The sequence below is a fragment of the Citrus clementina genome, unplaced genomic scaffold, assembly GCF_000493195.1.
Source record: "Citrus clementina cultivar Clemenules unplaced genomic scaffold, Citrus_clementina_v1.0 scaffold_2, whole genome shotgun sequence".
NCBI lineage: Eukaryota > Viridiplantae > Streptophyta > Magnoliopsida > Sapindales > Rutaceae > Citrus > Citrus x clementina.
In genome coordinates, this window is record NW_006262688.1 from 20853081 (window position 1) to 20865590 (window position 12510).

Consider the following 12510-nt stretch of genomic DNA (forward strand, 5'->3'; position numbering starts at 1 on the left):
ATTGATTTTCTTTTTCCCAATGGATATAACATTGATGGATGATACAGATTTTATACAGTTGGCGCAAAATTGAATTAATTTAAATTTTTGTAGCATTTTCTATATTGGAGTAATATTCAAATCAACAGCTGATAATATCTTTAAATTTCAATAACTTTAATTAGCATCATCAACAATCAGTTGAAATGTTATCAATATAATTCCTCGGGAGGAAAATTGTCGGCTAGTCTTATTAGTCAGCACGATTTCTTGAGTCATTATCACTCAGACTCACTCATAAATTTGAATATGTAGGTAGATTTCTAATTAATTAAATTGAATAGTTGTGTTTTGTACCCGTGATCACTTGAATTCCACTAATAATTATTAAAAGTTGAAGAGCATCAAATTTATTTTTTTTTCAAACTTGTCGAGGATTGAAAAACATTGTTGAATCATTAATAGGAAAATCGTTCGAAAAAACGTAGAATGAGGATGCAAGACAGCAAGAATATTAATAAGTATGTTAAAGCCGGCTAAATTAAGAAAATTTTATGTAAAATGTAATAAAAAATATAAAGACATTTTTGAGTAGTCAATTTTAGCTTTCTTTCACAAAATAGTATTATAAAAGACAATTGGTAAAATGTAATAAAAATGGCACGAGAAAAGGTTAGTAGAGGTGATTTTCCTTGTAGTTATTAAAACATATGAAGTAATGGACACACACACATATTCAGTACTTCTATTTACCCCTATTTATTAATAGGTGGGAAATTAAAGTCGTAATTACCATAATGTATTATGAATTGATATGTGAAATATAAATATTAACAAAAGCTAATTTGTAGACTAATAAAGTAAACCATATTTTATGGGCACTAGATACATTAATCTAATGTCAAATGAGATATACCACGTGATATTTCAAACTGTAGTCCAATTTTCAGCATTTGCATATGGTTTTATAAGCTAGTAAACCAATAAAATATACCATGAGAAATCAAAGGCTATTGCATATATTGCACCACTGGATATATATATATATATACACATATAACTTCCGTTAATCTTCCATGGCCATGCATTAGAATAAAATAATCTAACCGCACAAACTATATCCGATTGATAAATTTTGAAATTATTTTGATTACATGATAATCGAATTATCTTATAACATTAAGGGTATGAATTAAGTACTATTTTATCAATTTTGAGTATCGCATTGAGTTTTCAAATTAATTAAATGTTGAAACTCTTTCATGTTTGGCCTGACATTATTACTTAATAAAATTACGAAAAGCCAATAATGAATGGTGAAGGATACATAGTAAAATAAACTTTAAAATGTAATTAAGTATTCCCATGAATTTTGTGTAATTAAACAAAATATGTTATTTAAGTGAAATTGTGAGAATATTTAAAATTGTAGGGGTGGTCACTAAAATTTCTCGGACTTGAGCAAACTACACGATCCCACACGGTTTATTTTAACAAATAAAACTTGTTAACCGCTGACTGTTGGTAGAATAAGTTCGTATCAATAAAACACAATTCAAACTCATATTTGCAAGCAGCAAACAATATCTCATCAAGGAACAAATTTGAGTGGAGTTTTTGGTCAATCAATCTAAATAAATTTGAGTAGAGTTTTTTGGCAATTAATCAAGTTTTTGAGTTTTCAAAAAATTTATGTTCAAGGTAAATCTAGGAGCTATCATTACAAGAAAGCAATGGATATTGATCAACAAAGTTAGTACTGTATATATTCTTTGTAATTTGATATTTAGAACTGTTATGATTATTTTGTTGTTGAGTAGAGAGATGGTTATGTGGAGATTTCAGCTATGTAACCATGTAATGACCAATGCTTTAAAATCAAACACTTGTTCGATAATTTGACAAAACAAAAAAAAACATGTAGAAATGTAAGAAAAATGAGCATGTAATGTCTGGCAGTCATGCTTCTAGGGGAAAGAGGCTGAAACAAAGAACTAATACATTTTTTAAGTTGGTTGCTTCAGTGATTCTGAGCAGTCAGCATTCTTTAAGCCATATATTCATGTAGAAACCTTCAAATAGAAAACCATAAAATTCTTTGAACTCCTGAGGAATAAATCTTTCTAGACATATATAGTTTCTAATTTTATTCCTTGTTAATTGATATCAGTTAATTCAAAAACTTCGGGTCTTGTGTGGTTTCAAGACAGTTGTGACCTTTGTGCACTAAGGGCCCGTTTGGGAGTGTGGTGAGGTAGCTGGGTTGTCAAAGCCCAGCTACTAAAGTGTTTGGTAACACTTATACCTGGGTTTTGACAATTTAGCAGATTTGTTTTCCCAGCTGCAAGTTTAATTACTAAATTAGCCTTATATATTATTCCATTTTAATTTTATCAAACAGTCGTGTCAGTGGGAGTTCTATTTCAAATCAATTTTTTTAAACAAACCCTAAACACCCATTCTCATCAGCACGATTCCGACTGTGGGAGTTCCAATTGATGCGATTCCGACACTGGCCACTCTCATACGCCTCTGTCAGTGGTGCGTTTTCCTCTACCCGTTGTTCATTTTTTAGTGCTCCTTTACTCTATTGCAAGCAATTTTTCATTTTCTTCCTTTTCGTTCATAAAATGTTGGGGCTTTTGTTTAGAATAAATTGATGGGTGATGGGTCATGTGTGATTTATTTGCTTGTAACCATTGTTTTTATCGTAGTTTTTATTTTTGTAGTTGCTTTTTGTAGACATGCACAGCCCCTGTTTGATTTGAGTTTCTAGTTCTACAAAACATTAAATAATAAAATGCATGCCTACGTTATGAAATACTATGCTTCAGTAAACAAAGGGAAGTTTGTCAAATTCCGGATTTCAAGTTGATGTTTTGGCACAGTCAAAAGAAGGGGGAAAGTGTTGCAATTGCAATTGTATAGGTCTTATCCAATTTCTTTGGGATGGGCCAAAAGAATAGTACAGGAAATATCAAAGCACGTAGCAAATTTGAGATTGTGAGGCTAAATGCAATTGCAGTTTGTACCTAATGATTGTTTAGTTGAATTTCTTTGTTTCCTAGTCTGGTTTGTCTTTTGTTGCTTTATTGACTTTCTTGTAATTGTTTCTATTCGTGGGCTATGATCATTATTGTTTGCTGGAAAAGTATTTCAAGTAAACTAAGTGTTTGATTAAAAGTATTTCAAGTAAAGTAACAACTAAAGTAACTTGTTCTGGTTTGTCTTTTTTTTTTAAATTTTTTTAATATCGAATTATTTTTCCTTCCACCATCCATAACAAGATTCTAGTAATTTTATTAACTTCTATGTTCTTATTTTTCCTGTATTGTTGTTTGACAAAGAAATATTTTTTTTTCCTAGGTTTAAGTGTATGAAATTATGTCTAATAGCTCAACTAGTAAGGCTACCTGGAACCCCCAGACTTTAGATGTATTTTGTGACTTATGCATTAAAGAGGTGGATGCCGGACATCGTCCTGGGACTCATTTGACTTCCCAAGGATATGAAAATTTGATTAAGGAGTTCATTAGAGAAACTGGATTAGATTACAACAGAACTCAAATGAAAAATAAATGGGATTCTTTTAGAACTGATTGGAAATTGTGGAAGAATTTGATTGGTAAGGAAGCTGGTTTAGGGTGGAATCATAGGTTGAGGACAATTGATGCAAGTGAGGAATGGTGGGAAAAGAAAATAAAGGAAAATCTGCAATTCAGTAGATTTCGGAAAAATGGTATTGATCCAGAGTTGGAGAAAAAAATAAATTTAATGTTCATGAACACTGTGGCTACTGGTGAGCATGTTTGGGTTCCCTCATCTGGTTTTCCTTTAGAGAGTAATGACGCATCTGAATCTCTTTGTGTTGAGAGTACTGCTGACTCTGATGAGTATATTGTGTCTGATGATAGTAAGGGAAGCAAAGGTAAAAGAGTGGCCTTAAAAGGGAACAAAGTAGGAGGTGCTGTAAAACTGTCAAGGCAGCTTGATCGTCTCATTGATGCAGTAGAGAAAAGGAACACAACTTCAAACTCTCAAAATGATACAAGTGGGAAAGAGATTTATAAAGCATTGGAAGTGGTTGCTTCTTTACCAAACATTGAGGCTGGGAGTAAAGTGTGGTTATTTGCTAGTCAGTTGTTTACGGACAAAGTGAAAAGGGATTTATTTAATGAGATAGAAGATCCAAATGTCAAATTGAAATGGCTTAATTATGAGAAAAATACAAAGTGAAAATGTATTGTATTTATGAAACAATATTTTGTAAATTATGTTTATGAATGAATACTTTTTATTTTGTCACTGATTACACTTTATATTACATTTACAATGTATATGAATTGTTGCTATTGATTTATTTGCTTGAGGCTTATTTATGGAAATATTTCTGGACTATTTGCTTGAGGAAAAATAATAGCATTGAAATTATTATTAGTATATCTTCCATAATTATGTCTTAACTTCTCAGCAAGCTCTGGCTCTTGGCGTATAATTTCCTTCACAAAATCCACATGCCCAAGCATACATAATTAATTTATCCTGTTGAAGCACATGAGCCATTCTTTGTGATTAATTAATTACAACTTAATTACTTAATTATTTCTCTTGCATATGTAATTGGTTGACTTTATTCTGGCTGTAATAAATACCATGAGTTGTAAGAATCATTAACCTTCTTATAGGCCTCATATATGCATGATCGTATAGATAATGCTAATAAACGTTCTTCAAATTAAGTTCATTAATTTCATATTTCTGTCTTATATTTATGCTTCCAAATGGATAATTTTCTTGAGAACTTTCAACATACTCAATTATTTCTTGTCCAATATTATTCTAACAACTAAGAAGAATAAGAATAAAGGGACCCTTTATTTATGCTTTCAACCAAGAAGAATAAAGGGACCCTTTATGAAAAAAAAAAAAATTCTAAGAGCTATAAATCTTATATTTGGAGCATTTATGAAAATAATAATAATAATATTTTCAAGGGTCCCTTTATGATGCCGTAATTTTTTTACGGTATCAGTAGTGTGGGAAATATATACCGTTAGATCTAATCAACAGTACATATTATTTATATTAATGAAAATTTTTAATTATTTGAAAATTATCTTAATTGGTTAACAAACCTGTAAAATAGGTAATTTTAAATTTAAAATGAAAAAGAAACAGAGATATAGTCAAATACAATCTCTCTTTATCTCTCACGTTCATGTTTTTATAATTGGATTCTTTAAGATTATCTCTGTCTCCTTATGATTAGATGAAAGAGATTCAATAAATTTCTCTTAATAAATATTTCAGTAGTTTTAATCGTATTTTCAAATTGGAATTTTTTAATAACGTAACAGCTGTATTTTTATTGTATTGTCAATTTATTGCCTTGAGTATTTGCTGCCATGGTTTAAGATCTGTCCTACGCTGCTTAAAATCATTCTATAACGTGCCTAAAGGCACCAGGCGGTTTAGAGGCTCGTGTGGTTCACAGATTACCAACCATAGAGAAAAAGTAAATGGGGAGAGAACCATGAGGCAAGGTGCACTCACTACTAAAAAAATGACCTTTACTGACACTTAGTTTCTGACACTTTATAAAAAGTATCAGTAATTATGTACATATGCACCATTTTCCGCTTTTAACAAACAAGTATTATAAATTATTGATACTAACGTGATTATGTGATTATGCTATTACAGTGCTAAAAAGAATGCAGGATTAATTAATCCGCAAGGCAACTAGGCAAGTGGATATGTATCTGTTTGATGATAGATTAGTTTTGAGAAATTCATTTATCTTATTTAAAAGATTTTCTTATTTTTCTTAGTTGTTAGAATAACACTGGACAAGAAATAACTGAGTATGTTGAAAATTCTCAAGAAAATTATCCATTTTGGAAGCATAAATATAGGACAGAAATATGAAATTAATGAACTTAATTTGAAGAAAGTTTATTAGCATTATCTATACGATCATCTATGAGGCCTATAAGAAGGTTAATGATTCTTACAATTCATGGTATTTATTACAGCCAAAAAAAAGTCAACTAATTACGTATGCAAGAGAAATAATTAAGTAATTAAGTTGTAATTAATTAATCACAAAGAATGGCTTATTTGCTTTTTAGATTGAAGCCCTTGCTGGGAAGTTCAATTCACTTTATCACATATGATCAAAACCACAGTTTCTAGTGTCGTTTTTTTGGGGTTTTGTTGATTACACGGAAAGTAACTAATTACTACAGCTAAAGCATGCAAAACAATATTAGAAGCAAAATGATTTTTGGATCTGAAGGGGCAATTATTTTTTTTTCAAGTTTGTTATATGTTCTTTTGTGAAGACCTGAAGATTCGAGAGTCAGATTAATAATTTTGTCTCTCTTAGGCTTTATGCGGTGAGAATGAACTTTCTCTCTTTTAATTCTCTGTCATTTTCTCAATGAAGGCAACAAGAGAAAATTCAATCTTTAAAAGTCTCAACATTCAGAATTTGGCCAGTCTAGTTGTCTACTTTGCATCTGCTGGAGTATAATATCGCCAAGAGATTTTTCCATTGCACTTTACGAATTTATATTACTTTGAGGAGGGAATTCAGTTGACTACTAATATCTTACAATTGAAATTTAAATGTCGGTCTTTAAATTCTAAAAATTAAAGGCAAGCCCCATATGAAAATATAGATGTTAAAATCTTCATTTTTGTTTATTGATACTTTATTTGTTAGTATCATTATTTTATAGATATACTTGATGTTACACGATTGACTAAATATTAACATTAAAATGCATATGGAAAGAAAAGATGATGGAGGGCCCCATAAAAGCATAAAAACAAACGGAGAGGGTGAAGCAAACTTTCAAAATTGCAACCATGAGAATTAAAATAGTTTAAGTAAGGTTTTTTTAAAATCATAAATAATGTACAAAAGAAAACTTAATGAAGGATTATTTGAACCCAAATTCTCATTTGAACCAGTATTAAAAAAATTTATTATTAAATTGTCTCTAACATAAGATACTGTTATGGACTTAATAATGCGTATTTCATCTTGAAGTCATCTCTAAATTTGCTTAATGTATACAGAAAAAAAAAATTGTTTCATAGTTATTAATTTTTCTTCAACTCCTCTAGTTGAAAACAGATCAAACTGAGTTGTTAAATATTGGATTTGGTGAAAACTATATCACTAGTCAAGCTATTCTAGATTCAAACAATCAAATCTATTTCATTGAATTCGAACTATATAAGAAAGAGGAAAGCCATGCCATTGAAAAATATTGTGCGCTTTAGTTTAGTTGTTTAATTGATTATTGATTACAACTATAATTTTATTATTACTTTATTTTTTCATGATATTATATATGTTTTATAGCGGTTTAATGACAATAATGGGCAAAAAAATTAATTCCACTTAATAAGTTGAGGGATTTGGTTTTTGGGTATGAACAGGTTACGGGTTGGATAGATAGAAGAAGAAGAAGGAGAAGAAGAAGAATGGAAGAAAAAAGTTGCAGAAAATCATGAATTAGTTTCAAAGGTATATTAGGTATTAAGATGGATTTATAAAGTATAATATAAACTTTTAAATTTTAACAATGGTTTTAATGAGTAAAGGAATTTTGAAACTAATCCGGTGGATTTAAAATGTACTCATTAAAACTTAATTATTTTTTTTTGTTTTTTGAAAAGACTAAAACTTAATTATTTAAAATTAATATATTAGTGCATAGAATAATGAAGCGATCAAGGTAATTTTTACAGCATAAATAATCCTACTCTTTTATGAAATAGTAACTCTTGGAATTGTCTGATTAGATTATCAGAAGATGTTTGCTTGTGGATGCCAACTGACGTTACAAAGTGATAAATGGATGAACGCACTGTTAACGGGATAATAAGTTGTATATGTAGGATTAACGTGTGTGTAGAAGAAATCTTGCGGTTATAATAGACTTGAAAGGTATAGTCCGTGCACATCTCACTATTTGGTGCGTATGAATTTTAGCAATTGATAAACCGTGAAATCAATCAAATCATTACCGGCTATGACTAACATGATCAGCCATAATTATTTCTTGTCTCCAAAGAATTATTAGTAAACAGTAAAAGGAAGTCTTCAATGTGAAGAATTATCTGTGAATTCTTGTTCCTAAGTTCGATCCATTGTGTACGTGAGATGAAACTAAAAAATTAAAAAAGAAAGAAATTAACAATAAAGAAGAACGATCAAGAAGAAGACGAAGAATAAAAAAAAAAGGGAATTAAGAAATAAAGAAGACGAGGGGTGGAAAATAGTATTGAATGAGAAATGAGAAATATGATTTTCCTTTTTTTATTCTTAATGTAAATTTCACAGCAACAATTAGAGCAACATTCACGGAACAATCTCTGTACCAAGTAAAGCCGACAAATATGGCCCTTGCTTTAGCCATAGGGTTTCCTTCATCCAGATTATGCCTTAATTTTCTCTGATTCCTCTAAGAATTGATTAAAGCAATAATGCATGACAGATATAGTTTTCTCTGCTTAGTAGGGATCAATGCATGCATGAAAAAGTTGAGGACGATAAACGACTAGTCGTTTTAACACCCATACGATGGTTTTAAGCTAAACTATTCGACGATTGTTCTGCTGCAACACATGGGCCAAGATGAAGAATTTATGGTAAATTTAAGTTATGTTGTATTTGGAATATTTGGCGTCGAATTTTTTCCTAATTCCAGATCCATTTGCCCTTGTGACCAAATCTAATCTTGTTAGTTCTTTGAAGGGCTTGTTTTGGCATCATGAATAATTTTCTAAGAAAATTTCATCTCAGGTATTATAGTATTGGGAGATGGTTAAAATAAATAATTTTATCAGTGTAAGTAATTGAATACTAGTGAATTCAAATACAAAGTTTTTCAATTAAAAGTAAAAAACGAAATAAATTAAATCCTATTACACCACTTTCGCAGGTAATCACGGTTGCATTTAGCGTATGCAACAAGCCTTTAAACCCCTAGGCAGCCCTAGTGGACGAGTTTAGTCTCGTGAGGGTTTGTAGCGACGATACCCACAAACATCATCAATCCCTTTAATAATATTTATCTTAATCTTCATTACTACCAAAATGAATGCTCCGTCCTCTCACAAGGGCAACATTATCAGAAACCTCACCACAATTATCACAGAAGCATTGTGCCATTATGCTCATTGCCGAAACTTCATCTAAGAAGGGCTTTTGACAAGCTACCTCAAATTCTTTCAATGTCCTCGTAGAACTTTCACTAGAGTTTGTCTCGTTCTGGTAGCAATAGCTTGTGGTGATATATTTATCAAAATCTTTCATGAACGTTTTGGTATGCTTGGCCTAATAAAATGAAAAAACAAAGAAAAAAATGAAATGAATATATGCTTTAAAAAATGAGTTAACTAAATTAAAATTTTTAAAGACTAATAACTAAATTAAATTTTTTAAGACTAACCCTTCGCAAGCCTTCGCCGGTCTCATCGTACTCCCCAACTATCGGGTCGCCAATGATCAGACCACCAACATTATGATCATTTATCTGCATATAAAAGTCGTTAGAGAAATACAATCCATAAATTTATTTGCTTAATATATTCTTTGTAATTTTTTTTTTTAACAAATTGAGCTACAATTCATGTTTCTTTTTAAAATTAAATTAACCAAATAGTATTTCTAAATTTTAACACTCAAGTCCTGCTCATTTTAATTTTTTATGTTAATATCATTGTCCATTATTGATCATTATGAAAATTCTAATAGAATGTGGAATTGTCATTTTTACCCTTACAAAGAAACAACTGAAGGTTGAGGATATTTAAACCATAAAAATATTCTTTGTACCACCTTTTAATTAAATAATTTATATTAAAAAATACTCATTCATTAAATTATTTTATGGACGAAGAATAAATCTCTGTAATTTACAACTATTTATTCTTTATCCATGCTATCTTTCATCTTGCACAAAAATAACCATTCGTATAAACTAAAAAAGAAAAATCCTTAGGAAAGGTGTAGTTCAAGAATTTCTAGGGAATATGAATGACAAGTTTATAAATAACAAAATTTTAAGAGCTATAAATCTTATATTTGGAGCATCTATGAAAAAATAACAACATTTTCAAATCAAACCACTACTTAGACCAAAGGACCTATGTTAGGATTATTGTTGATGAAAAAAAATCTGTTTCTGAAATATGATGGTTTCAACCAAAATTATTTTATTAGGTTTGAGTTTATGACAAGTAGAAATTAAAAAAAAAATGGAGGATGAAGTTCAGGAGTGCTAAATTGTTATTTAGGAATAAAGAAAGCAAAGGGACGAAGTTCGGTTTCCATTTAGATGAAGATATTAATATGCAAATAATAAAATTTAATTACATATAATTTAAGAAGTATGGGACATGTTCATTAATAATATCATTGAAAACATTTAATTTACGCATCTACACAGTCACTTTGGTCATAGTTTGTTATTATTGACAAATTAATATATTTTTGTCACATATTATTTTTTTATTGACATATTCAAATAATTTATTTTATATTAAAGAGATATTATGTTATAAAATTTTTGTTATTAAATCATGTTAATTTTTCATGCATTTTGGAATTTGTACGTGAGATTACATTACTGCACATACAATGTCACTCATTCTAATAGTGAAATTAGGTCGATGGATTCAAGTGTAAAAATTTTTGAAACAATCTGGACATACATGTTAAGATTTAGAAACCTTTGACTCTTTTGATTTTTCAGCAAACATCAGGGATGGCAATGTTAGTAACCATGCAAACACATGCATCTAAACCGTTATGCAACTATTTGGTTTGGTCTAATGGTTATATCACTAAATGAAAAACAAGGGGTACCTAACGTGGATTACAAAATAGTTGGACCTTATATAGATGTTAAATTATTGTTTATTTATTTTGAATATCACTTTTACTACTTATTCATAGTTATAATATTATAAACTTACACGTTTTCTGAGTTGCTCCAGATCCTGTGCTTTTGTAGTTTGTGTTATATGTCTGCGACATTGAAAAAAAATAGTGTTACACAAATAATTAATTTATATTTTATCTCTAACTAGTATTTACTATAATGTGAAAAGCAATTATACCCCAATGGTGTCATTTCCACATAATTTTGCTCGAAGTTGGCTAGTGCAAGGCCGATATACTTAGATCCAGGATCAACAGCTATAATATTTTTCTTAAGAGCTTTACATTCTCTCAAAAGATTCTTGGCAATTTTGAGACTCATTGAGGATTTTATTTTAATTAACCAACAAATTTTCTTTTTGCCAAACGATTATGCTTGTTTTGATTTGTGCTCCTTAAATTAGATAGATAATCATGTATTTGATCATGTTTTTTTTTTAAATATAAAAGAAAAAAATCATTCATTGTACATGTATTTGTGCTCCTTGAATTAGGTAGATAATCATGCATCTGATCATGTTTTTTTTTCAAAAATATAAAAGAAAAAAATTATTTATTGCACTTGTATTTGTTTGAGGTTGAATCACGACATAAAACATCTATGCTAATTTTTTTTTTTCAACATCCAATTAAAATCCTGGTTCTGCCACTGATTAGAAGACTTGGGTCAATTTTAAATTTTTGCTAGCATGTGAGCGGATTCAAGAGACATTGTGAACTCAAGGAACATCTCTATTCATTCCATCAGCCCATAAATATCACTAATGACCCAAAAAACCTCAGTACGAGAGCTAGAGACACAATTAATAAGTTCATGAGCCACTACACAATTGGCTTGATCATCACCAGCATGTTCTACCACTTTATTAGATCGGCCTGGATTTGCTCTTGCCGTGCAAACAACAGAATCCCATCTAAAGTTAGATTAATTACATCTTATCCTTCATTAAAAAATAAATAAAATTACATGTTATCCTAGGTTGCAATGTTAGATTTCATAATTAAAGAATAATACTTTTATATTTGAATTATCTTTATTTTCAATTATTTTTTATAATTAATTTTTTAGAGTATGTATTCATAGAATAAGGTACTTTATGTCCCATTTTATTTAATATACTTCTTTCTACTTATGAAATTTTATGGTCATAATAAAATATTAATTTTTAATTTAGCCCAAGATAATATAAAGCTTTGGGTCCGCCCCTGGTTAACTTATTGACTAGCGACTAAATAGACGATGTTTGGGTTGCCTCTCCGATGATTGAAATTTTTTTCTTTTTTTTTTGTGAAAAAAAGAAAATACTCAAATAGTTTTATTTTTAAATTAAATTAAAGAAGTTGTTCTTACTGAAGTACAAGACGCAGTTCCTACGAAATAAAATTAAAGAATGAAGAAGATAGAAATTGTAAAAGCTAGCTGCATACACAGCTTTTGGGCATGTATTAAAGGACAAATTAATCAAGCACGCCACCAAATTGGAACGCATTCGTGATTCACCCGATGGTGAGTTGCATAAAGGAGACTTTGCATAAAAGTACAAACTCATTAATCATTAAGACATGAA

General features: G+C 29.8%; 1 protein-coding gene across 1 annotated transcript; it reads left to right on the forward strand.

The window, feature by feature from the left end:
- The first annotated feature begins 3363 nt into the window (after positions 1–3363).
- LOC112100955 (L10-interacting MYB domain-containing protein-like) lies at positions 3364–4215 on the forward strand. The gene has a single exon (XM_024190833.1). It carries the CDS (start codon positions 3364–3366, stop codon positions 4213–4215), a length of 852 nt encoding a protein of 283 aa, XP_024046601.1.
- The last annotated feature ends 8295 nt before the right edge of the window (positions 4216–12510 follow it).

Bases quoted from the DNA above. Each gene is read 5' to 3' on its own strand.
- LOC112100955 (XM_024190833.1), top strand. From the start codon at position 3,364: ATGTCTAATAGCTCAACTAGTAAGGCTACCTGGAACCCCCAGACTTTA.